The sequence below is a fragment of the Pinus tabuliformis genome, chromosome 3_1, assembly GCF_031772625.1.
Source record: "Pinus tabuliformis cultivar Carrire ecotype Pingquan chromosome 3_1, CPIR1, whole genome shotgun sequence".
NCBI classification, from domain to species: Eukaryota; Viridiplantae; Streptophyta; class Pinopsida; order Pinales; family Pinaceae; genus Pinus; species Pinus tabuliformis.
The window spans coordinates 884,575,777-884,601,432 of record NC_142301.1 but is presented as its reverse complement, the minus strand read 5'-3'; the positions used below and the strand labels follow the sequence as shown (position 1 = coordinate 884,601,432).

Genomic DNA, 25,656 nt, shown 5'->3' with positions numbered 1-25,656 from the left:
AAGGGCTTGCTTCTCAATGATGTTGTATTTTAAGGCTGCATCTCTTATAGATCTGTTGAAGAATGCAATGGGTCTTTCATGATCATCTCTTTTCTGCAATAACACAGCTGCCATAGTGTGCTCCGAAGCAAATGAAAACAATATGAAATCCTGAGTGTAGTCCGGGCTGACTAGAACGGGAGCTGAAGAAAGAGCCAATTTGACTAAATTGAAATATTTTACAGCCTCCTCCGTCCACTTCACTTGGCTGTCCTTCTTAAGCATGTTTGTCATCTCTCTTAGGTGCTCAGCAAGATTAGGTACAAAGCGGCGTAGAAAATTCATTTTACCATTGAAAGATTGTATCTCTTTCTTATTCCGGGGTAGATCGATTTGCTGAATTGCTTGCACACGTGCTGGGTCAATACGAATGCCATCTTTTGAGATAATGTGCCCGAGTAGTTTGCCTTCCTCCATGGCGAACAAGCTCTTTTTCGGATTCAGCGACAAGCCATATTTTCTGCACTTTTGAAAGACAGTTTTTAGATGGTACATGTGCTCTTCATCAGATTTGGAAAACACCGTCAAATCGTCCAGGTACACAACCAAAAAGACATCCTTCTCATTTGCAAAAGCCAAGTCCATTGCACGTTGAAATGTGGCACCCGCATTCTTTAAACCGAAAGGCATTTTAGCGTAATGAAAGGTTCCCCATGGAGTGGTGAACGCTGTCTTGTCTCGGTCATCTTCATGGACAGAAACTTGGTTATATCCGGAATAACCATCAAGTAGTGACATACGAGATGCTCCCACTACTCGCTGAAGTATATGGTCCATTTTGGGCAGTGGATAATTATCTTTCAACGAAACTTTATTGAGATTTCTAAAATCAATGCATAAGCGAATCTCACCTGTCTTCTTTCGTACGGGCACCAAATTAGAGATCCAATCTGAAAATCTGATGGGAACAATGATCCCTGATTTGTACAACCTGTTTATCTCCTTTTCAATAGATGGCAGCAACTTTGGATTTAGCCTTCTCAACTTCTGTCTAAATGGTTTTTGATTGGGCTTGATGGGTATAGTGTGCTGAATTATATTGGTATCATATGTCTTTAAGTCAGAATAGTCCCAAGCAAACACATCTACAAATGAAGACAACAAACTGATATATTTGTCCTTGATCTTTGGTGGCAATGCTTTAGACAGTTTTACCAATTTAGGATTAGCAGTTGTTCCGACATTGACCTCTTCCACACCCTTCTCTGTTGGCTGCAATGTTGGTTTGCGGGCTACATCATCTTGATCAAAGAGTTCTTCTAAAGGTATCAAGCCTTTAGGAATAACGTTATTCTTTAGCTGCAACACGTCCATTTGATTGATCTACACATCATCTGTACCATTACCTTTACCATCGTCATTTTCTACATCAATTGAGGTTTCTTTGAACTTACCTTTGTTTTGCAGAAAATCATCAATCTCCTCATCATCTTGGAAAACTTGCCAATATCTCTGATTGTCTGGGACAGTCGGACGATGCTTGACATGGATTTCGAATTTATTACTAGAGTTCATTGGGATCTTCAAACTACTTGCTGCCTTAGCAAGAGCATCAGCAATACTATTTTGTATACGAGGCACACATGTCAAGGTGTATTCTGAAAACAATTTTAGGATGTCTAGGACTGCATTACGGTAAGCCCGCATCCGAGGATGCTTTGCTTGATATTCGCCTCTGACCTGCTTAATCACCAATTCGGAGTCGCCATATACTGAAATCCTCTTAGCATTCAGCTTTCTTAGAATCTTTAGGCCAGCAATCAGAGCTTCATACTCAGCTTCATTGTTTGAACAATCAAAAGCCAACTTGTAAGAGCATACCCGCACATTACTAGGCACTTTGTTCGGGGCGGAGAAAGGACTACGTACCTAAATTCCAATTCCAGCGCCATCATTTCCCACTACTCCATCGAAATCCATGGTCCACAAACCTTCTTCCTCCTCTTGCAAGTGTTGAAAATCTGTTTGTTGTGCTTGGTCTACTTGCTGTCCATTACTTTCAGCTGATCGCTCAACGGTGCTCTGTTGTTCTTGTCCTTCTTTCTTTAAAACTCCTCTGAAATTTTCTGTTATTTCCGGAATATCATCTGCTTCTACTAACTGACTATCTATATCATTGAAACTATCAGAATACAAAACAAAAGACTCTAAATCTGTATGTACATAATTAATCGGATGATTTATTGGTTTCTCCTTGCTTGTGATCATGTATTTCATTTTTTGTTCCCGATACAATTTCCTCATTTGGCCAAACACCGGAATCGTTGCATAGGAGAAATCTAGCTGTAGTGTCCCTTTCAATTTCGCTACCCAAGACCTGGAAAGAAGCATGCCAAACCTGGGAGGAATATCTGCTACAACAACATCCATCAAAACATTCTTCATTGGGAGCTGATCCAGACTCACAACCAAGTCTTTGATGAGTCCTATACATCTTACTCTGCTGGAATCAAACGAATAGAGATCATGGTATTGCCGGGTGATGTCCAGACCAAGCTTATCCATGATAGCCTTGGGCATGAGATTGTGAGAAGCTCCGGAATCGAACATGGCATTATGTAACACAAAATCATGCAACCTTAAACTGATATAAAAGGGTGGCACATCACTATCAGGAGACTCACCATTCGATGCTGGCCCAAAAATCATTTCAGGTTGATCGTCTTCGACATTCACCATGTCGGACATTGGGTCCAAATTCAACATTTTAGATACTTGCCCTCTATAACTGTTGTTCCTCATTATTTCAGTCAAGGGGATGGATACCTTTAATTTAGAAATCTCATTCTCTAAATTAAAAGCGGGAATCTTTTCTACCTCTTTGACTGGGATTTCTTTCTTTTCCTTTTCTTTCGATGCAACTTGCTGATGTGATTGTTCTGCTGATGGTGATTTGCTGCTCTCCGGACCAACCGCCTCCTTTCCTTTCCTTTGTGTAACTGATGAATCATTCTTTGATGCCTCAACATCCTTCCTTTTCTGAATTGGTTTGACCGGCACATCTCTGTTTCTAAGTGAATATCGCTGCTGCTGGGCGGACAGAGCATTCATATAGCCTCTTTGGTACTCATCTGATTCTTCCTCCAAGACGGTGTCGTTTGCTAGAATGAAATCTACATCTTTGTGTACAGCCGAACTTTCTGCATACTCCTCATCCTCAGTGAGATAAATAGGCAAATCATCAGGAGTAAAGAGGTGGTTTTCTTCACCTATTATATTCCCGTCCTCATCTGACTCCGGTCCATGCACAAAATTTTGCTGCAAAGGTGTTTGTACTGGCTGTTGTGTTGTCTGCTCTTGGGCTCGCTGATCTCTCTGTCTTATTCTATATTGTGGTTGTTGCTGACCACGAAAGTTAGGATTTCTAACTTGTGGCTCCGGTTTGTCAAGTTTCACCCTTTCAAGCATCTGCTCTACCTTCCGGAGTAATTGATCTACCGAGGAAGACTCTTCTTTTACGGTGACCTTCTTCTCTGCCTTTGCTCTAGCTCTCTTGGTCAGCAGATTCGCTTCAACGCTGACCGCTATCTTCTGCATGTCTTCCATTGTGGCCGGTTCTCTCTCTCTTAATTGATAAGCCATGTCAGCATCAAAACCATCCGGGAACTTCACCATGGCTAGTCCCACAGGTGGCCTTAGATGATCTGGAATTTCGTTATAAACTAAATTGAATCTAACGCAATAGTCTTGGACCGACTCACCAGCGTTTCGTTTGATTTGCTCATATTCAGCCAGAATTTGAAGAGGATTCTTTTTCACTTCCCATCAGTTTAAAAATTGTCTTTGTAGGTCGGCCAAGGTAGCGATACGTGCCGCCGACAAACCTCTAAACCATTTCCTCACTTCACCTGCAAATGTCTGTACAAAGAGTCTCATTGCCACATTCTCCGCATTGATCTCATGAAGTTCATAGAAATCTGCCATTCTGTCCACATGTTGCTGAGCAGTAATGCTGTTAGGAGTGCCATCAAAAAACGGGATTTTGCTTTGATAATCTGCGGGCATATCATCTAGAACTTGAGGCAAAACCAGGGGTGCAAAACAGGCAGCCATCACTCTTTGTGGATTTGGCCTTGGAGGTGTTGGAGGAGTGTGCACAGTTTGTAAGGGGCTAGCAATTGGAGTTTGAAGCTGAGCTATAATGTAATTATCAATTGACCAGTTAGCCCTTTCCGTCTCCAAGTCTACAAGAAATTGTGGATTGGGGACAGTATAGTCAACAGCCCTTTCAGATTTGGTCTCGAACAATGATATTTCAAACCGCAAATCAAACTCAAGCTCTTCAAGATACTCAAAAATGTCAAGACATGAATGGGATTTGAACACTGGAGTTATAGTGCTCTCTTGACGAAGGAGTCTTGGAATCAAGTTGGGGTTTTCGTAAATATGAGGAGGATCCGGATCTGGATTGGCTCTGGTATATCGTCTCGAAGCCAGCGTGCTATTTTCGAAAAAATCAGAAGGACATGAACAACTTACTCAGCCTATCAAATCCTAAACTTATCATCCGAAAGCTTAGAATTATCAAGAAGTAAGGGGATTAATTTCGTTCCCCAGTATGGTCGCCACTATGTTAGCACCTAAATCTGCCTTAGGCTGAAGGAAGGCAAAATTCAGGGTAACCACAAACCACGCTCAGTCTGGTAGCTAGCCCTACCAGAACAGGAGAGGGCTCTCTCCGAGTCACGCTCAGCGAATAAGTAAACGGAATGGTCTGAGATGACTAACAGTGAAATATTGATCTTAGGCTAGTAAGTAAATATGGATACAAGAAGCAATTTTTTATGAATGACTGAGTTTCTGGGATGGTATGGGACCAACGGACAGCAATGAGCAGAGAATTTAATACAAAGGCACAGATTACTTCGTGAGGCAAGACAGGCGGAAAGTCTAGCAATTTAGTTTGAAATAACGCGGAATGGAGGAATTGCTTAGGAGGGTGAAAAGGGCATAAGTACATGAATCCTTTTCAACAGAAGAAGAACACTGAACATGAAATTTTCCCACAGGCAGAGCAATAAAAATGAATTCTACCTTATCTAACTTAGAAAATTTCACTGGAAATGAATATGAAATGAACTGTGAAACATTACGAAATGCATATGAAACATAAGAGACACATTTGCTACACTCACAACCACATGAATCTCATGAAACAGAGCCGCTGCCTTTCATTAATCCTCTGTCAAAATATACAATGAAGAACTGAGTTTCTCTCCCACAGTCTCCCAGAAATTACAAGCCAACCAACCCTTTGCAAATGGTTTGCATACAATAAATAGACTATGCCATGAGGAAATAGAATGACCAAGAGTTGGGGAGTTTTTCGAATCATTACAAAGTGGAAGTGGAAAGCCAACCATTAGTTACAGGTGCAGCGTTACAAAAATGACAAATGGCTTGGGTGACTGCTCGCCTTCCTTTGCCACTTGGATAGAAGCCAACCTTTAGTGGAAATACTTTAAATTTTGCCTTAGGTGCCGAAAAAAGTGTAGTGTAGATGAGCGGGCCCACTTGGAGAAAGTCGCGAATCGAAATTTCGCGAAACGGAGGTGAATTTGGCCCTTTTCTCTATATGCGCCGCGCCCAATTCTATATGCACCGCGCCACTTTGGAGGTTGTTTTGAGGCACCTGTAGGAGTCCAAAATGTGCCCAAGTGTACTTGTTGGAAAGCCTGGCCTGTCTACTTTCCAACCCAAGTGGAATTTCTGAATTTGGTGCTCATTTGCCCCTCCAAATCTTCATTCTCCCAAGACTGCTTCTTGTGTGTCAAAATAGGGGCAGAGAGGTCATTTTTTAGTGTTTTTGACCTCCTGGAGACTCAAATTATGCCCAAATTTCTTGTCCAAGCACCAGTAGTCATGATTTTGCATGCTGAATCCAAAAATGCAAACCATTTGTGATTTGGAGCTCCCAAGCACAAGGAGAAAAACCCTGTTTTGTGCCCAAAAATTTGTCACGTGACCAAAATTGCCCCAAATTTTTTGAAATTTGGGTTGGAGGTTCTCTATAAAGTGCTATGCTGGGCCAAAGAGGCTTTGGCTAATATCTGAAGTCGATCGAGCTCCCTTTGCCTCTTTTGCTTCTTGATTGCCTTCCTCAATTTCGCTTTCAAATTCCTGATTCGGGCCTTGCACACTTTGTTTCGCGCCATGTAGTGGAAAGCCATGTGTCTCAGCAATGCATGGTCCTTGTCGGCCTTGTCCAGCAGCCTCTCCAAGTGCATGTTAACTCTCTCGAGATTGGCCTCCCGATCCTCATTAATCTCTTGCTCCAGTGACGTGAGCTCAACTCTTCTCCTTTGTGCAGCTTGGCGATGCTCACGAATGTTTTGTAGCTCCATGATCGTTTGTCGATCCTCAAGCTGTTTGTTCCTCTGCTCCAGATATTTCATGTTCCACTTAGCCCTCTCCAAGTCAAGGGATAAGGCTTTGATCTCTGATTGCTGCTCCTGGATGATCTCTCTAAGCTGTGCACTTGGCGGATCTGTATCTGTATCATCATCGTGAAGGAGAACGAATTTGGTCTCTCGTTCACCTGATGGCTCACCTGAAGGCCCCTCATCCTGCATTGGCTCCTTACTTTTGTCCTGTACCTGTAGTGCTGATGTCGGAAGCGAGGCCCCTTCCACCCCGGGTGGAGATAACACTCGCTTTGCTGCTGCAAATAAATGTCTAGCACCCCTCTGATATGTGATGAAAATCGGCACACTAGCAGTCTCATGGCGCTCATAATGATGAGAAGGTTCACCCTCATGCTTAACCTCTGATAATACCTATGAAGTGTTGAAGAGGTCACGGGAGATGAAATCATCCCAAGTAATGCCCTGCAATCCTAGCTGATGAACCACCAAAATCTTAATAAGAGCAAAGTGATAAACACTATTGAGTTGCTGCTGAGGGGTCTTGTGCTGCATGAAGGTGTTCATCCTCTCTATGTTCCTGCAAATGAAATATGGGATGTTCATCATCCATACCCTGGTAAAGTGCATGAGCAACCTGATGTGATAGGCATATAGACGAGAGAACCTCCCCTCACAGCTGAAGTACTTCATGATCAACTTCGTGAGTGGAGCATATTCATCTTTCAAATATCGGAATGGAAAGACTCTTGTGAGCCGCCTCAAGAAACTGGCTTTGATGTAAGGCTCATAATGCTGCCGATCAAACTTTTGTTTCTTGTGCCATGGTTCTCCAACATTTGGTATGCCGGTTGCTAATGAGACAGTTTCAGGTGTCAGTGTGAAGGTGACACCGGCCAAGATAGAGTGATCTCCATGTAGGTGAAGCACAAAAAGACGGGCCAACTCATGATGAACTTGAACATTAGCCACCCTTTGACAAAATTCAAAACATGATAGATGTTGGAAGCATGACATGGCAAGAGGGTAGGCCTACAATTCAGTGAGGGTGGTTGGTTCATCCCTAACATGTTTGCCACTCTTGTGATGTCTCCTGGGAGCCTGTTCTTTCGAGGATGAATCACTTTGTGTCTCCATCTCATACTCTGATGAATGCTCAGATGCCATGACTGCTGTGTGTACTGTACTTCGGCTGCCCTTTGATGATGGTGTGAAACTAGGTGTTGTTGTGATATCTGCCACCAAGGGGAACAATGAAAAAATGGGAGTATTATGAGGGGAATAATATGATGGGAATAGGGGTTATGGGGAGAGGTTTTGTTTAGGGATATATAGGAGGGTTTGGGGATTTGATAGGGTAGGGTTTTGGGGTTTTGATAAGGTAGGGTTTTGGGGTTTATATTGACCAAAGAGTGGAGGGATAAGGAATAGGGGTTTGGTAATATTTTAGGGTAGGGAGAATAGGAAAAAATGGGATAGGGGGATAGGGAAAAATGGTAAGAAAGGGAAAATGAGGGGTGATAATGGAACTTTGGCATCAACACCACAATTATGCAACCCTAGCAACAATGGCTTTTGGTGTTTTCTTGTGGTTGGTTTTATGAGTTTTGTTGCAATTAAACATAGCCATGAACCACCATAACATTCACAAAATTTGATGAGCAAGCCATGATATAGAACCTACCTGTTGATTTGAGGGGTTTCACAGGCAATTTGAGGCAATTTGGCACGGTTTCGAGCCTTTGTGGGTGTGCGTCGCGCGCCAAACCGAGTGCGCCACGCCCGTAGAAATTTTGCACTGTGGGGTGGCTCTGTGTGCGTCGCGCCCCTCTATGTGTGCGCCTGCATGGCTTTATTGGACATGGTTGAAGACCAAATTGATTAATCCCTAGACCTAATTATCGAAAATGACTTTTGTCCATTAAAAGACCAGACCTTGACTGTCATGGACTTTAGTGATCACAGCCAGACATGAGGGGAAATGACTAGCATGACCTTTTCCGTCAGATTATGGCATGCTCCTAGCGGAATGCAGCTGGGTGAATGGAGCGGGACTCCTAAAAATGAAATGCATAAAGAGTTTTGATCTCTAACGGAGGACTGACCAGACCGACTCTAACAGAGCGGAAGAGAAAAAGCACTCAAAGGAATTTCTCAAGGGGTTTCTAGAGCCAGTTTCAAGACCATAATTTCCAGTTGCAGAGGCAGTTGCAGAGCAGATATGTGCATTCTAGGAAGAGTGTGAGTAGCAGAGTAGGCAGCCAAGCAAGAAAGGGAGGAGATTCCTATTTATTTTCCCAGATTTGAGTTTTGCAGAAATGGCCTCAGCAGGACTTCGAGATCAAGATAGGCTAGATGGAGCCTCAAATTATTGTATCTGGAAAGCCAAAATGACTTTCCTACTAGATGAGCATGGTCTGAAGACATATGCAAAAAGAGTTATAGCCATACCTACAGACCCGCAATAGCTAGAGAACTACAATAAGGAGATGGCCAAGGCAAAGAGGATGATCCTCGATGGAGTTCGAGATCATATAGTCTCGCATTTAGCTACCAAGAATACGGCAAAAGGAATGTAGGATGTTGTCGCTAGCTTTTCTAGAATCCTTCCGAGAACTAGAAGATGTTCTTGAAAGAGAAGCTGAGGACCACCAGGATGAATAAGGGTGAAGGAATTAATCCTTATCTCACTAGAATTCAGAATGTCCGAGATGAGCTTGCAGCAGTTGGAGAGACACCTCTCGAGAGTGAGCTAGTACATACAGCTCTCAACGGTTTCACCAAGGAGTGGGAAACTTTCGTCCAAGGTATTACTGGACGAGATAAACTACCTGGATGGGATCGATTGTGGGTCGATTTCACTCAGGAAGAGATGAGGCTTGCTCTGGTCGAGAGTAATATCAGCAGCAGCAATAGCAAAGGACCGAAGAGTGTGAAGGACAAGGAGAATGTAGCCCTTGCATCGAAGGGGAAGGCAAAGAAAGGTCCCAGTCAGGGACAAAGCTCAAAGGGAGAAGAAAAGAAGAAGAAAGATTTGTCAAAGATCAAGTGCTTCAGATGTGGTGAATTTGGTCACTACAGTACCCAGTGTCCCAAATAGAAAAAGGAAAAGAAGAAGCAGGAGTAGGCAGCAGCTTCGGCTGAGATCGATAATTTGTCCATTAGGTTGGAGGACGAATTCACTTTGTATGAAGCTATACCTCTAGGAGAGAGGTGGGGAGATCTTGAGCTCTAGTTCCCAGAGTTGCAGAGATTTGGGCAGGATCCATGGAGGATAGCATCAAAGAGATGTTTCCTCGTAGATCATTACCTTAGCTACAAGGGCCCACAAAATTTCAGTAGCAAATGGATCAGTGTTCAAATGGCGCAGTCAGATATTGAGAGACAGTTGCAGGACTAGTTGCAATCAGTTATTAAGGGGAGTGTAAGCAATCAGGGAAACAGTTACTCAGTAGACAATGCAGAGACCAGTTGCAGTCAGTTATTGAGGGGGCGCAAACAATTACTCAGTAGACAATGCAAAGACTAGTTGCAGTCAGACACTCAAGAGACAATTGCAGTATAGGGACACAGTTGATTCAGAGTTTTGTTCTTAGTTGCAGTAGTTGCAACAGCATGAGATCAGCTACAGAGCAAAGCAGAGTTGGTAGCAGTGCAAGAGGCACAGTATAGTGTTAGTAGCAGCACAGATGCAAGGTGGTTCAGTTGCAGGGGTGGCAGATGAATCAGAGTATGCGCAATGGTAGATTGTCAAAGTTATCAGACATCAGCAACATGAGGGAAGATGTTATGGGAGAGAACACCTTCCTCGCTAAGAGTAAGTGTTAGTATTTGTAGCATCAGACAAGTGTTCTAGTCTCGACTTTGGTCAGACAGGCTAAGAAACACAAGAACTCAAAAACCTAGAAAACGTTTCGGGAGAAAACACCTAGAGACAACTCAATTAAATTGATCGATAATTAAAAAATACCTAAGTCTAACTTAGGGAAATCAATTAATTAAAGGGAATTAATTAAGGAAATGTGAGAATGCTCTAGAAACTCACACGGATTGAGTTTGAGATGATCTTAAGTCGTTGATGGAGATCTAATCATGGTCGTTGGTGAGCCAATGAGAGATTATAAGAGCAAGAAGATGAGGATGGAGAAAACACATCGAATGAGTATGTGATCTAGGCAAATTGAATTTCCCAGCGAGTAGAGATTCAGCCGAGAAGAGAATTCGATCCAGAGATCAGTGGCAGAGGTTGAGGAGCGGCAGCAGGGTGATCCGGTTGAGATTTCCAGTGTCGGAAGAGTCAGCTGAGAGAGGTTGAGTTATTCCACAAGAGGCTACACAAGGGCTTGCACAAAGCCTCAAGGAGGCAGTTTGAACCAGCTGAAGAGGAAGTCGATTCAGGTGTCGGAGACGGGGATAATTTTCCAGAGGGCCAGAGAATTACTTCCAGAGGCAGTAGCAAGCAGGATGTTTGATTCAGAGGAAATTTTGGGGATTGAGAGTGAGAGACTACGCAACATCTTCGCAAAGGCCTGCATAGGGGTATTCCAAGAGCCAGTTTTTGTCGCTAGTTTGTTGCAAAATTGCTTGTGGAGAAGGGAAAAATTCCCTTAATAATTTTGCCAATGATTTCTCAAGAGAGGATTACCAATTTGGCATCCAGTTTATTGTACTCAGATTTTGCTGCTGAAGAATAATAATAAAACCCTCATCTGTTGCACCAGTTTTCCTACATTGGGTTTTTCTAGGGACAATTGTCCAAAAATAATGGTGTCAATTTTTATTGTGTGTATGCTCTATTTTCTCAGTTTCCAGTTTATTTTCCATAGTATTTTTATTGTGAAGAAATCGCAGTGTGATTTATTCATTAATTTGCCGTAACAAAATAAACTGCATAATTAATCAATTAGAAGAATAAATTTCAGTTGCTGCATTTCAAGGAATTTTCAAAGGGTTCTCCCAATTTGATTTCCCAAGAAAAATCATTGTGTTATTGTGTGACTGTGTTTTTATCTCTGTGATTATTCCGCTGCTTAGATGTTAAGATATTTTGTGTCTTGGTGAAAGGAAAAGTAGTTTCTAGATTGTTCATTCAAGCAGTTGCAGAATTTCGTGGAAAATCAACATCATGATCACTCCAAGCATATTGATATTCAAAGCCATTTTTTGAGAGGTAAAGTTCATAAGGGAGCAATAGTTCTTGACTATGTTCCTTTAATTTTGCAGGTGGCTAACATTTTGACAAAGCCCCTAGCCAAGGAGATGTTTGAGATGTTGATGGAGAAACTTAGTTTGGTGGAGAACACCGTTCCCACAAAGAGGGGGTGTTAGCTTTACCTGTTGCTCCAAGCTGTTCTCCTTCAACAATAGATACAATTATGCCTCAATCCTTCAGCAGAATTTGTTTGTTGTTGGAGTGAGGGTGCACTAAAGAGATTCTACTAAGGGCGCAGTAATTTTGTAGGCATCTATTGATGTGTGTGATTTACTGCATGAGGAGCAGCTCCTACGAAAACAAATCCCAATACTGGGAAAGTATTCATCATAACCCTTTCTTCTCTTGGTCTAAAACGAAAGGGCACTTAAAGGTTTTGGTTAGACAGTTAAACATTTGAGTTCAGTGTGTTGTTTGAGATAAGTGTATAGCTGATGTAATTTTTCTTGTCTAACAGAGAGAAATGTGATTGGCAGCTGCTATTTTAGCTTGCTGTTCAAAATCCAGAAATTTGTTTTATGCATATCTAGTCTTTTCTGTTAGCTGTTTTAATTCCTTTCAAAGCATGCAGTCTCTGTACTATTGAAATTTCTGGACAGAGTTTTCAGGACAGGCAGATCTCAAGTGAGAGACAGTTACTAGTTTTCAGAAACCTAGCTGTAGGTTCTATTTCTGCAAGTACACATCTGCTTATCATGTAATGAGAATTTAGCATCTACTATATAGAAATGTAAGTTGTCTTTTCATTTTTCTTTCTCCTAAACATTGTAGATGTTTGGAGGAGAAATTATGGCAAAAGAGCACCACATTTATAGAGATTTTCTATTTGGGTGCTTAGCCAAACGGGTAGTTCCTCATGCTGCAAGTGCAATTGAAGTGTGTATTTGAAAAAATGCACACCAGAAAATGCAAGAAATTAGGAAGTTTTCAATTTAAGTTTATTATGGCTGTCTAATATTTCTCATAAATTAAGACTCTTGAGGCTCATTAATGAACTGCTAACAGGTTGGATTCCCAACACCTTAATGACATGGACAACATCTACTACAACCTCCAGTTGTAGGTGAGGCAGCTTGAGAGAACCCATGATGTGGAGGCCATTTCCGTGGATGACATTGACATCATCGCTAAGTGGAGGTCCAAGGGTGGTGGCCAAGAGGCTTACTATAAAGGACGGACATGAGTGGTCAGAGGAGAATGCACTAGCGGCGGTGGATCGGGAGGATGTCCCAATGCTATTAACTTTGGTGGAGAAGCGAGGATTGAGAATGGGATAACCTTATTACTATATCCACTACCTATACAAAGTTACAAACTGAGACAATGAGCAGAAGATGTTTTACTACAGCCATTGGAGCTTCCTCTTCCAGAGGAAAAGCCATTACATTTGGCCATAAACAGTGCGAAGGCAATCAATGGCATATCGATCAATGGAGATGACTCCATGATGATGAGATACATTTATGATATTTTTAGAGTAAATTTGTATTGTGCATTCAATTTTGAATCCCAACAGTACAGCTATCAGTGTCAACAAGTGTTATTCTCAATTGACACACTATACATCTTATATACAAGTATTGTTTTCATATTTATGTGGCAATGTGAATATTTGATGTTGTTGATAGTTTAGATTTTTTTTTAAATTAATAATGAATATATCTTTTGTATATACTATATTTTGAGTTTTTTCAATATTTCTTGCCAATGTTTTCCCCAATTTTTCTGATATACAAATTCATGATCCTCAGTGATCTATTGTCAACACAAATATTTGCAACATTGATCGACAAAGATTCTATTTTCGGGATTTTCCACAATAATGATCTTTGTTGTCAAATATTCAAGATTTGACTCTGAAATTCAGATTTTCCATTTCAGATTTCAGATATTTCTGAACATTTAATTGTCTATGTTTCAACCTTAAAATGTCCTGCCGTTGTTTAAGTTGTTTCAGAAATTAGTTTAAAACCCCATTGCAAATATCAACAATATATTCTGATCCTCTCAGCTTAGCAATAATATTGCCTGAAAAAATCGAGACTTTTTCAGACCTTGAATGTATCTCAATATATTCAAAAAATCATGATATATCGCTAAAAATTACAAGGCAATTGAAAAAAGCACCATGTCCACAACAGACTGTCTATAAAATCCATAGTTTTACATTTTTTAACTCGTTCCGAAAAGAATCAGGACATTGAAATCAAAGGAGAACATCATAATTTTCCGTCAAGCTGAGGGGAATCAAAAGCTGCCATCACCATTAGCATATGTATTGTGGAGTGGTGATTGATACACTAATACCATGGGGACTCAGTGGAAATTGTGTAAAATGGGCTTAGAACAAAAAAACGGGTTCTTGACCTACCATGCCACCCCTTTGACCCCCACAATGGCCCCCGAATGTCAAAATCCCCTAAAATATCATCTTGGACCAATAACAGTCAAATGTACAGGATAAATTCATACTGTGTTGGTTATAGCATCCAAAAATAGATCCATGAAGAAACAAGAAGATAACTCAAAGATATTGTTAACTAACAAAAAATTCCTGTACATGAGTTATGGAGTCCATATTGGGAGATAAATTCACTTAAGCAAAGAGTCCAATTTATTATATTTCCTGATGTAAGTTTGAGACTCAGGAGTCAAAACTCAGCCAAAGATCCAGTATCAGCAGGTGATGTATCACTTGACAATGATCTTATATATCTTACATGTCAGTTTTCCTTTCATATTTATGTGGCGATGTGTCTATTTGATGTTGTTGTTGCTTTAGATATTTAAAAAATGGAAAACAAATGAATATTATTGTATTTTTTTTTAAGTTTTTCAATATTTTCCAATATTTTCAATATTTTTCCACAATGTTGCTAATAAGTTTCTTTCCAGAACCTCGGTGACATATTCGCCAACAGGATGTTTGCAACATTAGTTTTAAGTATAATTATATATTCCAGCTTTGTTAATCAGCAGGTATCTGATCAAGAACATAAAATTGTTTCCCCAATATATATATATATATATATATAGCAATAAAAAAAATGATGTCTCTTCAAAAACCACTTCCTCATATTTTTAGATAAAAATAAATATTCCGTATTTTAATATTAGACACCATGTGTAAGCACCATGATTCATATCATAAAAAGCAGTTTCCTAGAAATCAATAAACACTGCACTTAGTCAGGGTGACAAGTTATTTGGACACCATAGCATAGACCTAAATCACCATGAAAAAAACAACAATATGCATGATTTAAAAATGTGTCAACAGAACTGCAGAAGAGACTTGATCATAAATTGCAAGCCATAAGAATTGGCACTGCTCCAATTTCCAAAGCATAAACTAATTAGTGCATCTATCTTATGATTAAAGAACAGTCCATCTACGTAAGTGTTACCTCCTTTAGTCCCGGATTCTTCCGTCCTCTATTTAAAACACTGTTGACCTCTGAAGTCAGGCATGTGTCTTTAGAAACCGTTGATGCTGAGCTGGAAATTCCCAAGTGAACAGTAACACCATTTCTTTCCACTATTGGTGGCTTACATATAGTTCTGCTTTCTGTAGTATGCAAATCTATAGAATTTAAAGCAGCTGAAGCACCCAATGCTGAACTTCTCTTAAAAACAGTGTCCTTTGTTGAAGATTCATCAAATGCCAAAGGATGCTTTGGTTCAACCTCCTGCCCTTCAGTCTCTAATAGACCAGTGTACTCCCTTTCGTAGGTAATATACTGGGCTTTTCTCCATCCATGCAATGGAAGGAAACCTCTCTCTATGTCCTGAGATTCATGGTAAAAAGCTTCAACATGTCGGTTCTGCAAATCCAAGTGTGTTTCTTCATCTGCCAAAGTGCTGCCTTCAAACACTGAGGAATCATTAGTGTCTTCTCTAACTGTTTCTACAAAAGAGCTGAGAGATTCTCCATCATCAGAATGTACATTCTGAAATTCTTTCCCCAAAATACTATTTTGTAAAATCTCAATTCTATGAGTGTTAACAGGAGACAATAACCTGCTCTCCCCAGAAATGTCAGGAGCAATATCTTCATCTCTCCGACTACCACGCACTGAATCAAAATCACTAGAACTATCCAACTCAGAGCACCACTCTTGCTTTAATTTATGTGCTGTCCATGAAGATAACTGTGTCTTGCACACAAGCTCGGCCATTTCCTGTTCATGAGATTTAAGTTCCCTTGAATGCTTGCTCAAAGAGTTTAGAGGCACAATAACATCCTTTGTTCTTTCCTTCCTCTCCATGAAATATGACATAATAACAAGCACCTCCCTTCATGCAATTTCAAATTCTACATAGTTCTATTAACTTTCACATTAGAAGAGTCCAAATCAACCATTTTTGTCTTTTCCTGATTTCAGTGCTAGACTCGTCCTGAACAACTTGTTTGATGTATCATTTCTATAGTACCTGAACCCTGTTTTTCAAACCTTAAGCAACCTCTTTCAGTGCCCTAATGTTGTTGGAACACAAACTTAGATATGATAGTACATTGCCTAAACTCTTGAGCGATGAGGAATCTCAATCTGCAATTCCTTCCATTCAGCTGTTCCCTTACTGATGTCTCAAGTGAATGATACATTTCAGCATTCTTTATGGCTGTGGATGGCTTCCCAATGAAGCTTTTGATATCCATATCATTTGTCAATTTCTGAGTATATAAAGTAAATGCTGACAACAGATTTTTGAATTGTCGTTGTAATTACTCACATGTCATTCGCAAATTTTCAGGTTCAATAGTAATTTTATTAACAGGGTATATAACTACATAATCCTAGCATTCTAGAATCAACCATTCCATTTTATAATGGCTCCATTCCACATGATCCTAGCTTTTTGATATCCATGTCAAATAATTGTGTTAGTTTCACTTCTTCAGTAGTCTGCTTCTATACAAGATGTAACAATTCTTTCTCATTACTAGTATCAAAACCCCTCTTGAACTTCTGAACTATATCAATAACCTGGGTCATGAAATCATAAACTTGTACTAAAGTTCTAAAGTTCCCTCTGTAAATGCTTTGATGGTGAGCAAGCTTCATAGACAATGACCTCATTGACTCTGTAGGTTATCTTTCGACCTTGAAGTTTCCTGAACATTTCCTTTGGCAAAATGGCTATGAAGATGTCCTCATTAATGATAAGGAATATGCAGTAATGTCAAGTTTCAACAGCCACTGGCACAGTAAAACGCCTTGTTGTCCTTGATCACCAAACAATATAAAGAAACGATTGTGATTTGCATTACACCAATATAAGATATTATTCACACTGATATCTAAACAATTTTTCCTTTGACAAAACAACTTTATAAGACAATAACTTAAAGAAATTCACATCCACCTAGAATGATATTGCTGAGAAAAGAGCCAAAGCTTGAATGTATTATTCTACTATGTTCATAACTTCAATGCTCCTTTATACATCATAAGTCAAATAAGTGAAACACCAAGAGTCTCATAGTAAATGAATCAGCAAGAGACAACTGATTTTTATTATATTAGTCACTTAAAAAAATATGACTTATTTAACATAAATATATTTATGTTAAATATATTTAACATACCCAAGAGGGTCTTATACAGAGTCCCCTGACCCACAAACAAGGGGCTCTCATACACCAATTTGGTGTTTGGCTTGGCCATGACATTATTATTATTATTCTAAACTATATACAATAATATGATCATTATTTGAAGTTCACTCATTCTTCCTGTACAGAAATTCTCCTGTGTCATAGACAACATGTCTTGGCCAATTACCTTCCAGATCCTTTTAAAAGACCGTCCAAACAATCCTTCATCATGCATTATTCCATCAGGGATACAAATAGTGCATGGCAGCCGATCACATAGATTAACATGTCCTGCCAAGGTTCTTGCTTTTAGAATCGAGAAGATAGCAGCACAGATTGCTTGTCCTGCATAATCAGGATTTAGTTGGGGCATATTCATTCTTGGTATGGTCCTGACAACGTGCGTGAGTGTGGAAAGGAGACTGATCAGCAGATCATCTTACTTAAAATTGATTTTTATTAGGCTTATGGCAGGGTCCACTGGTCTTTCATCACAAACATGTTTTCAGGGCTAAGTTTTGGTCAACAGTTTGTTTCTACGGTGAAAAGTTGAAAACACTGTTCTCTAATGGTTCTTCGGCCTTTGTCTCTATCAATGGTACTTTATCAGATAGAATTACTCTGAATAAATCCATCAGACAAGGATGCCCCCTAGCTCCTTATTTATATGTATCAATTGCGATACCCTGGTTAATTGTTTGATGTTGCTAGAGCTCGAGGTAGGATCAGGGGATTCCTATTCCAGGAGAGTGAAGTGAACACTAATCACTTTGCCAATGATTCTCTCCTTTCCATTGAGCTTTCGTAGGATTTAGTTGATGGAGCATTGGATCCTTTGGAAATATTTTGCACTGCACTTGGGACGGTAGTAAGTGATTCCAAGTCCAAGTTTTGGTTGATTCTCACTGAAATAGACCAGCATAATTGAGGCACCCTTGGCATCACCTTAGGGATGGTGACATCGTGTGTTACCTGAGGGATGCTAGCATCGTGTGTTACCTCTAAGTACCCTTCAAGGGCAACTTTTCTCTCTATCGATGCGAAAATGGAGATTACAGGTACTTCAACACAAGATACAAAATTGGACGTTTAGAGACCTTCATCTAGCTGGCAAACTTGTGGATATTGGAAAAATTCTCCAGGCTCTTCATGCTTGTTGTTATGTCTCTTGTTGGTTTTCTTCAACTTCTCACTTCGGTCAATTGGAAGAAATACTTAGGAGCTTCTCATGGTCCAAGTTTGGAAGTGACCATCCGTTTCCTTTAGTAACCTAGAGGGTTTGTACTCTTGCTAAACAAGGAGTCAGGTTGTATCTCATTAATATAAAACTTGTTAAATTATGGTATGTTCTATGCTTAGAGCAGTTTACTTCCTTTCTTCTTATTAGCCACTGTTTAGCAATCACATAAACATAAAGTAAAATGCAGATAGAACATTAAAAGATCAACAGAAATCAAGCCAAGACAAGAGACACCAAATGTGGCAGCTAGCCAGGGACAAACCCCAATGCAGGGAAACCCTTTGATCAATTCTTCTTTAATCTTCAATAGTTCAGCAGAGAGAGAAATAGTCCAATATATCAGATCTGTAATTTTATGACAGCAGTAAGAGATGCCCTAACCAGCACTTGCAAAGTGAATCAAATGATTCACAAATAGTCTAGGATCAACCTTAGACAACCCAGCCTTCAACGGAGATGAAGGACAGCCCAAAACAGCTCAAGAAACATGGTCAAATCTGGTCAACGTTCAGGCAGCCCTGCGGTCAGCCCTAACCAGATTTGCGTTGGTCACTTCATGGTCAGTTCAGCCCTCCAAACAGCGGATCTGGATTGCGGCTTGCTTGAGGGAGACTCCCGAGTCCCCACACCAGGCCGCAGTCAAAGGAGGCTTCACGCTGGTCAAGACTGCCCTGGCTGCACCCTAAACAGACCTGCGTCCCTTCCTTTTGCTGCGTCCTTCTTCCTTCCCTAGCTATTCCTTTGTTAACCCAAACAAGAAAGGAAAGTGAGAGAGAAGAAGAGATGATGAGATGAGATTAGATAATGACTCAACCTCTCCTCTATTTATATGCAACGCTGGGCATGTGTGCCACACACTTAACTGCTGGCCGACCTTGACAATTTGTCAAGTAATTAGAAATAAATTCATATCTCCATAAATACTTGTCAGAATCGGGTGATTTTTAGATCAATCCTACACCTCTCGACAAGAGGAATCTAGGAAAAATATCAACTGCCATAAATGAGGTGACCCACATGGAGTTTGGCCCTAGTTGCCAATTTTAACACTCCCTCTCAACTAGGGAGAACTCCATCTGCAATCCGTCTGACCATCGCTACTATCCCAGCCATCAAATGCACTGCCCTGCACTGCTTGGCCCTGCTTTGCTCTGCTCTGCTCTGCTCGAACTATGAAGAAGAAGAAATGATCGAGGATGTATCATACCATCCTCCACTAACCCGAAGTCAGTCTCAGAGTGTGTCATACCACTCTCACTGATCCCAGATTAGTATCATTGATCCTAGATCAATGGAGGTCATCCTAGCATAGGGAGTACAGTAGATACAATGATGCGTCCATCGATAGTACTACTAATGGTCCCTAACCCCATTTCCCTACTCATTGATCAAATGAGAGGTACTTCCCATGAGTCCTAGACTGCATGGGTAGGATGCCTCGACAGGAGAACTAATCATCCTGTCCACAAGAGAACGAATCATCCAGTCCAACAGTCGCCACAGGAGAACTAATCATCCTGGCCCACAAGAGAACTAATCATCCTTAATCAATGAATGAATTGAATTGATTCACAATGAGCAATGAAGCTCAATAAATAATACAGATGTATTTACAGAAATAGAAACAGCAAGTTTCTTCTAAGAAACTGCTAATAAGATCATAGACGATCTTATCCGAATGAGCATTAAACACTAAAATAGCATTATTCTAATACCCTCCCTTAATGCTCAATCTATTTACAACACCTATAGACCCTCTGAATTTTACGAACTTATCAGGACCAAGGGGCTTGGTGAAGATGTCTGCTAGCTACTCCGTTGTGGGAACATACAGCGACTAAACGGATCCGTCTTCAACAAGCTGTCAAATGTAGTGACAATGGGTTTCCACATGCTTTGTTCATTCATGGAAGACTGGATTCTTAGCAAGTTTGAGCACTCCCTGATTATCACAGAACAAGGGAGTAGGAACCGCCTGGGAAACATGCATATCCGCAAGCATACGTCGAAACCAAACTACCTCACAAGATGCCTTAACTGCTCCCCGATACTCTACTTCTGTCGAGGAGAGAGCCACTGCCTATTGCTTCTTACTAGTCCAGGTGACAGCACCGGATCCCAGACTAAACACATACCCAACTGTAGATTTACGGTCATCAACTGAACTGGCCCAGTCAGAATCTGTGTAACCACTGAGAGTAGGATCGGAACTCCAAGTGTACAGAAGTCCATAATCAGGAGTGCCACGCACATAACGCAGCACACGCTTCGCTGCTATCCAATGATCAGCCTTAGGAGCTGACATGAAGCGTGAAATGTAGCTCACTGCAAAACTGATGTCAGGTCTAGTGGCAGTAAGGTAGATGAAGCTGCCCACTAATTGCCTGAATAAAGTTTCATCCACAAGTGGTGAGGATGACTGAGCTGAAAGTTTGAGCCCTGGTTCCATAGGAGTCGTGGCAGGTTTGCAATCCTGCATTCTGAACCTGTCCACAAGATTTCTGGCATACTTGGACTGAGAGAGAAAGATGTTGTTCTCAGTCTGCCAGACTTCAACCCCCAAACAGTAATGAAGAAGTCCCAAATCTGTCATATCAAAAGTGCTGCACAAATCCTGTTTGATCCCATGGATCAAATGTGCTGAGCTGCCAGTAATGATAAGGTCATCCACATAGACAACCACAAACAGAATATCATCACCAGTATGCTTGATATACAGGTTTGCATCAGATGGACTCCGCTGAAAGCCATGATCTGTTAGGTACTGATCAATTTTCATGTACCAAGCTCGAGGAGCTTGTTTCAGACCATAGAGTGCTTTGACTAATCTACAGACTTTCTATTCTTGACCGACAACCTTGAATCCTGGAGGCTGCGTCATGTAGACTTCTTCCTGTAAGTCACCATTCAGAAAAGCACTCTTTACATCCATCTGATGGACTTTCCAATTGAACTGAGCTGCTAAGGCAAGGACAAGCCATATGGTACTCATCTTGGCCGTAGGAGCAAAGGTATCCTCATAGTCGATGCCTTCCCTCTGTGAGAACCCTCGAGCAACAAAGCGAGCTTTATACTTGTCTAGGGTTCTGTCAGCTTTGTATTTCACTTTATACACCCATTTGCAGCTAATGGGCTTCTTCCCTATAGGAAGATCAGAAAGAGTCCAAGTGTGATTCTTCTGAAGACTCTGGAATTCAACTTCCATAGCCTGTTCCCACTCAAGTATACCCTTAGCCTCTGAATAGGTTTGAGGCTCAAAAACAGTGTGTAAGTTAGCCATAAAGGCAAAATTTACGGTAGGCTGTTGTTTGCTCTTATTTCTGGAAGTTCTACCTTCAAGGAGCTCATTATCCCTGAGATCACCAATAGTTTTAGCCCACCATTTAGGCCGAAGAGTAGAAGTACCAATATCAGGAGTAGCTGGAGGAGGCTCAGAAACAACAGGAATAGCAATAGGAGGATTATTTTCCATAGGAAGGTCAGGTAGTGCATCATCAAATACTGATGCTGCATTATCCCTCCCATCAGGTGGACCTAACGGAAGAAGAACACTGTGAGGCGGATCCTCAGAACACTGCTCAGAAGAAGGAGTGTTACACAGTAATTTGTCACTGTCTCTCTGTCAGTCTCCCTACTGTGTCATGAAATCAAATCCATCATGCTCATGCTCTCTAATCTGGCCAAATGACCCACTTTGCTAAAGTTTATTCCATCATCGCTCGTCATTGTCCCTACTGTGTCATGAAATCAAATCCATCATGCTCATGCTCTCTAATCTGGCCAAATGACCCACTTTGCTAAAGTTTATTCCATCATCGCTGAGCGATGATGGAATAAACTTTAGCAAAGTGGGTCATTTGGCCAGATTAGAGAGCATGAGCATGATGGATTTGATCGATGATGGAATAAACTTTAGCAAAGTGGGTCATTTGGCCAGATTAGAGAGCATGAGCATGATGGATTTGATTTCATGACACAGTAGGGAGACTGACAGAGAGACAGTGACAAATTACTGTGTAACAAGGAGACTAAAAGAACCCTTTGTCTTCATCAAATACTACGTCCCGACTGAAGCTAAGACGACCAGTGTCTATATCTATCAGCCTATAGGCCTTGTGGTGATCACTGTACCCTGTCATCATGAGTTTCTGGCTTTTGGAATCCAACTTAGAGCGCTTAGCAGCTGGAATCCAAACATATGCAACCGAGCCAAACACTTTGAGGTGACTGATCTTAGGCTTACGGCCAGACCAAACCTCTTCTGGAGTCTTCCCCTTAACAGCCTGAGTAGGTGATCAGTTAAGAAGATAGACAGCAGTAAACACTGCTTCAGCCCAAAATTTGTTCGGAACACTCCTGTGTTGTAACATGGAACGAGCCATTTCAACAACCATACGGTTGCGACATTCGACAACACTGTTCTGCTGAGGAGTGTAGGGTGTAGTTAACTGGCGTTTGATGCCATGGGTATCACAGAAGTTGGAGAAAGCAGAAGAACAAAATTCCCCCCCATTATCTGTCCTAAGAGTTATGATATTACAGCCAGACTCTTTTTCAACTAAGGACTTAAACTTCTGAAAGATACTAAATACATCAGATTTATTTTTTAGAAAGTACACCCACATCTTTCTACTGAAATCATCTACAATAAGCAAAAAATATTTGCAACCAGTAATAGAAGATGTATTCATAGGACCACAAATATCAGCATGAATTAACTGGAGTACCTTAGATGCGCGCCAAGATTCTCCATCCTTGAATGAAGACCGATGTTGCTTGCCAGCTTGACAGGCGCCACACACTCCCAACTGCTGAGTCTGAATATCAGGTAACCCTAACACAAGTCCTTCCCGAGATAGCTGAGAGAGATACTGAATGTTTAGATGCCCATATCTTTGATGCCACAGAGTGCTGATGGGAGAAACACGGGCTGCTAGAGCCACTTCTGGAGAATCACCAGTGTCAAGAAGCCTGTATAGGCCATGGTCTTCTAGGCCAACAGCAACCGTAAGACGAGTTTCCCTGTCAATAATGGAGCATTTGTGTGCACTGAACACTACATCGAGCTGGGGAGAGTTCCTCATAATCTGGCTGACAGACAGCAGATTAATTTCCATACCAAGGACATAGTACACATTCAGGAAGATGAGTGTGCGCCCACCAGACTGGATCTGAATTGTACCTCTGCCAACCACTGTGTACTCCTCACCTCCACCGAATACCATGGAATCACTAAAAGACGAGAAGTCAATGAACTAGTCACGCCTATGAGAGAAATGACGTGATGCACCAGAGTCAATGTACCAGGCAGAAGACGAGACATGATCTAAGGACTTCTTAACCATAAAGGCATAAAAGGCGATTCTGTCTGCTCGGAATGTTCTGCAACATTTGCTATCTGATGAGACCCTCCCTGTTTCTTCTATTCAAAAGCAATCCTCTGTCGGCAATCTTTCTTCATGTGGCCGAACTTGTGACAGTAATTACACTGCACATTTTTCTTCCTAGCAGGATCAGAAGGCTAAGAAGAGCCTTTCTGCTGAAAGGACGGAGAGGACTGATATTTTGCAGCAAAAGCATTTTCTGAGGAGGCTGATGAAGCACCACTACCAAACTGTTGTTTCCAACAATCCTGCTGCATGAGTTTGGTGCATAACTCCGGAAACTTCAGATCAACATTAGTGGAGGTAATGTTGAGTGTTTCTATGAAGTGCTCATAAGGTTTCGGTAGACTTTTCAGAGTGATGACTACCATATCTTCTTCCTCCATGGTCCGACCAATGGCTTCGAGTTGATCTCGAATGTCTTTAATCTTGCTAAGATGTTCCTGTAAAGACATATGTTCGTCCATCATGATGGAGAACAACTGATTCTTTAGAAAGAAAGTTCTGCTCTTGTCAGATGTCTCGTGTAGTTCCTTCAAATGTTGCGAGATTTCGGCAGCTGTCTTGCCGAAAGGAATCTGTGGTAACTGATCATCAGTCGCAGAGAGTTTGAGAAGCATAACAGCCTCTCGATTTCAATCATCAAATTTATCTTGATTGGCACCAGCTATACCAGGACGGAGTTCTTTGCCCAAAACGAGCTGGTCAAGACACTTATATTCAAAAATGGTCAACATTTTCTGTTTCCAGATGTTATAATTAGCGAGGCCATCTGCACGTTTCCCAAGACACAAAAAAACAATAAAGAAGTCTAGTACGAATTTCAAATGCAAATGGCGGCTAATCGTGGAGAAAAAAATCTGACAGGTGTTGGTGCAATATAAAATAGAACCAGAAATCGTTCTAAGAAGCAGGTTCAAGTAAATATATAGAGCACAATCTTTTACCAAAATAACTTACCCGGCAAGAATCCCCACAGACTTTCAGTAGTATCCATCCATTGTAAAATAGGTTCTGTTTGTCTGTGACAGAGATAAAAAAATTCTCACGAATTCTATATTTTGGAACAACAGATTTCTATATCCACAGATGGAATTACGTTAAACCTTGAGAATAACTCTCCAATCGCAGCTAGGACGTCTGATTTTGCAGCAGCTTCAAATGGAATCCACTCGGTCAAAGAAGAAGGAACAAGGGACTGTCAGTCCTTTCGATTATATAATGTTGAAACGCTGTGAAATGGCGGAGATAAAAAAATTTGACCAGAGCTTTTCTTTCACGAAACCCCAACTGTGGTTAAGCCACGGGAATACCAATACGTAAACAGAATACCGAGCGAGACCGTTGAATGATTATGGGCTCGATGGATCGAACAACGACGTCCCCCGTGCTATTCGTGACAGGGAAGCAAAAGATGGGCCGCCTGCTATTGGTTGGGAATCTGCAAACCTTGGAAGAGGTTCACCACCCGCCCCTCGACCAAGCCACTGTCACGCGGGCCGCCGCCAATTTTGCTGAGGCTGACCACCGTGTAGCCGCCGATGCTGCTGAGGCCGAGCTCAAGAGCGCTAATTCCGAAATCAAATCAACCAAGGCTGAAGCCAAACCCGTAGATGTCGAAGCTGCGCGTGTGCATGCGGAAGCCTACGCATAGCGCATGGAGATTGAGGCCCAGCACATTGACGACAAGTCTCAAGCTTAAGACGCTGAGGTTGAGGCCAAACGTATCAACGCCAAGGCCAAGTGTGCAGCCACCGATGCCGAGCACGCCAGACAAGACGCCCAGCTTGCCGATACTGAAACCAAGTCGGGAACTTCCG

At 41.3% G+C, this 25,656-nt stretch overlaps 1 protein-coding gene across 29 annotated transcripts in view; it reads right to left on the bottom strand.

The window, feature by feature from the left end:
- The window catches only part of LOC149190438 (uncharacterized), a 362,163-nt gene that overhangs the window by 321,797 nt on the left and 14,710 nt on the right, over positions 1–25,656 (bottom strand). For all 29 annotated transcript variants that reach the window (XM_089412153.1, XM_089412151.1, XM_089412154.1 and 26 more), the window contains one exon: positions 15,021–16,840. In XM_089412153.1, coding sequence (XP_089268279.1) covers positions 15,021–15,893 — 873 coding nt within the window. In that variant the 5' untranslated portion in view covers positions 15,894–16,840. The remainder of the gene's footprint in view (positions 1–15,020; positions 16,841–25,656) is intronic.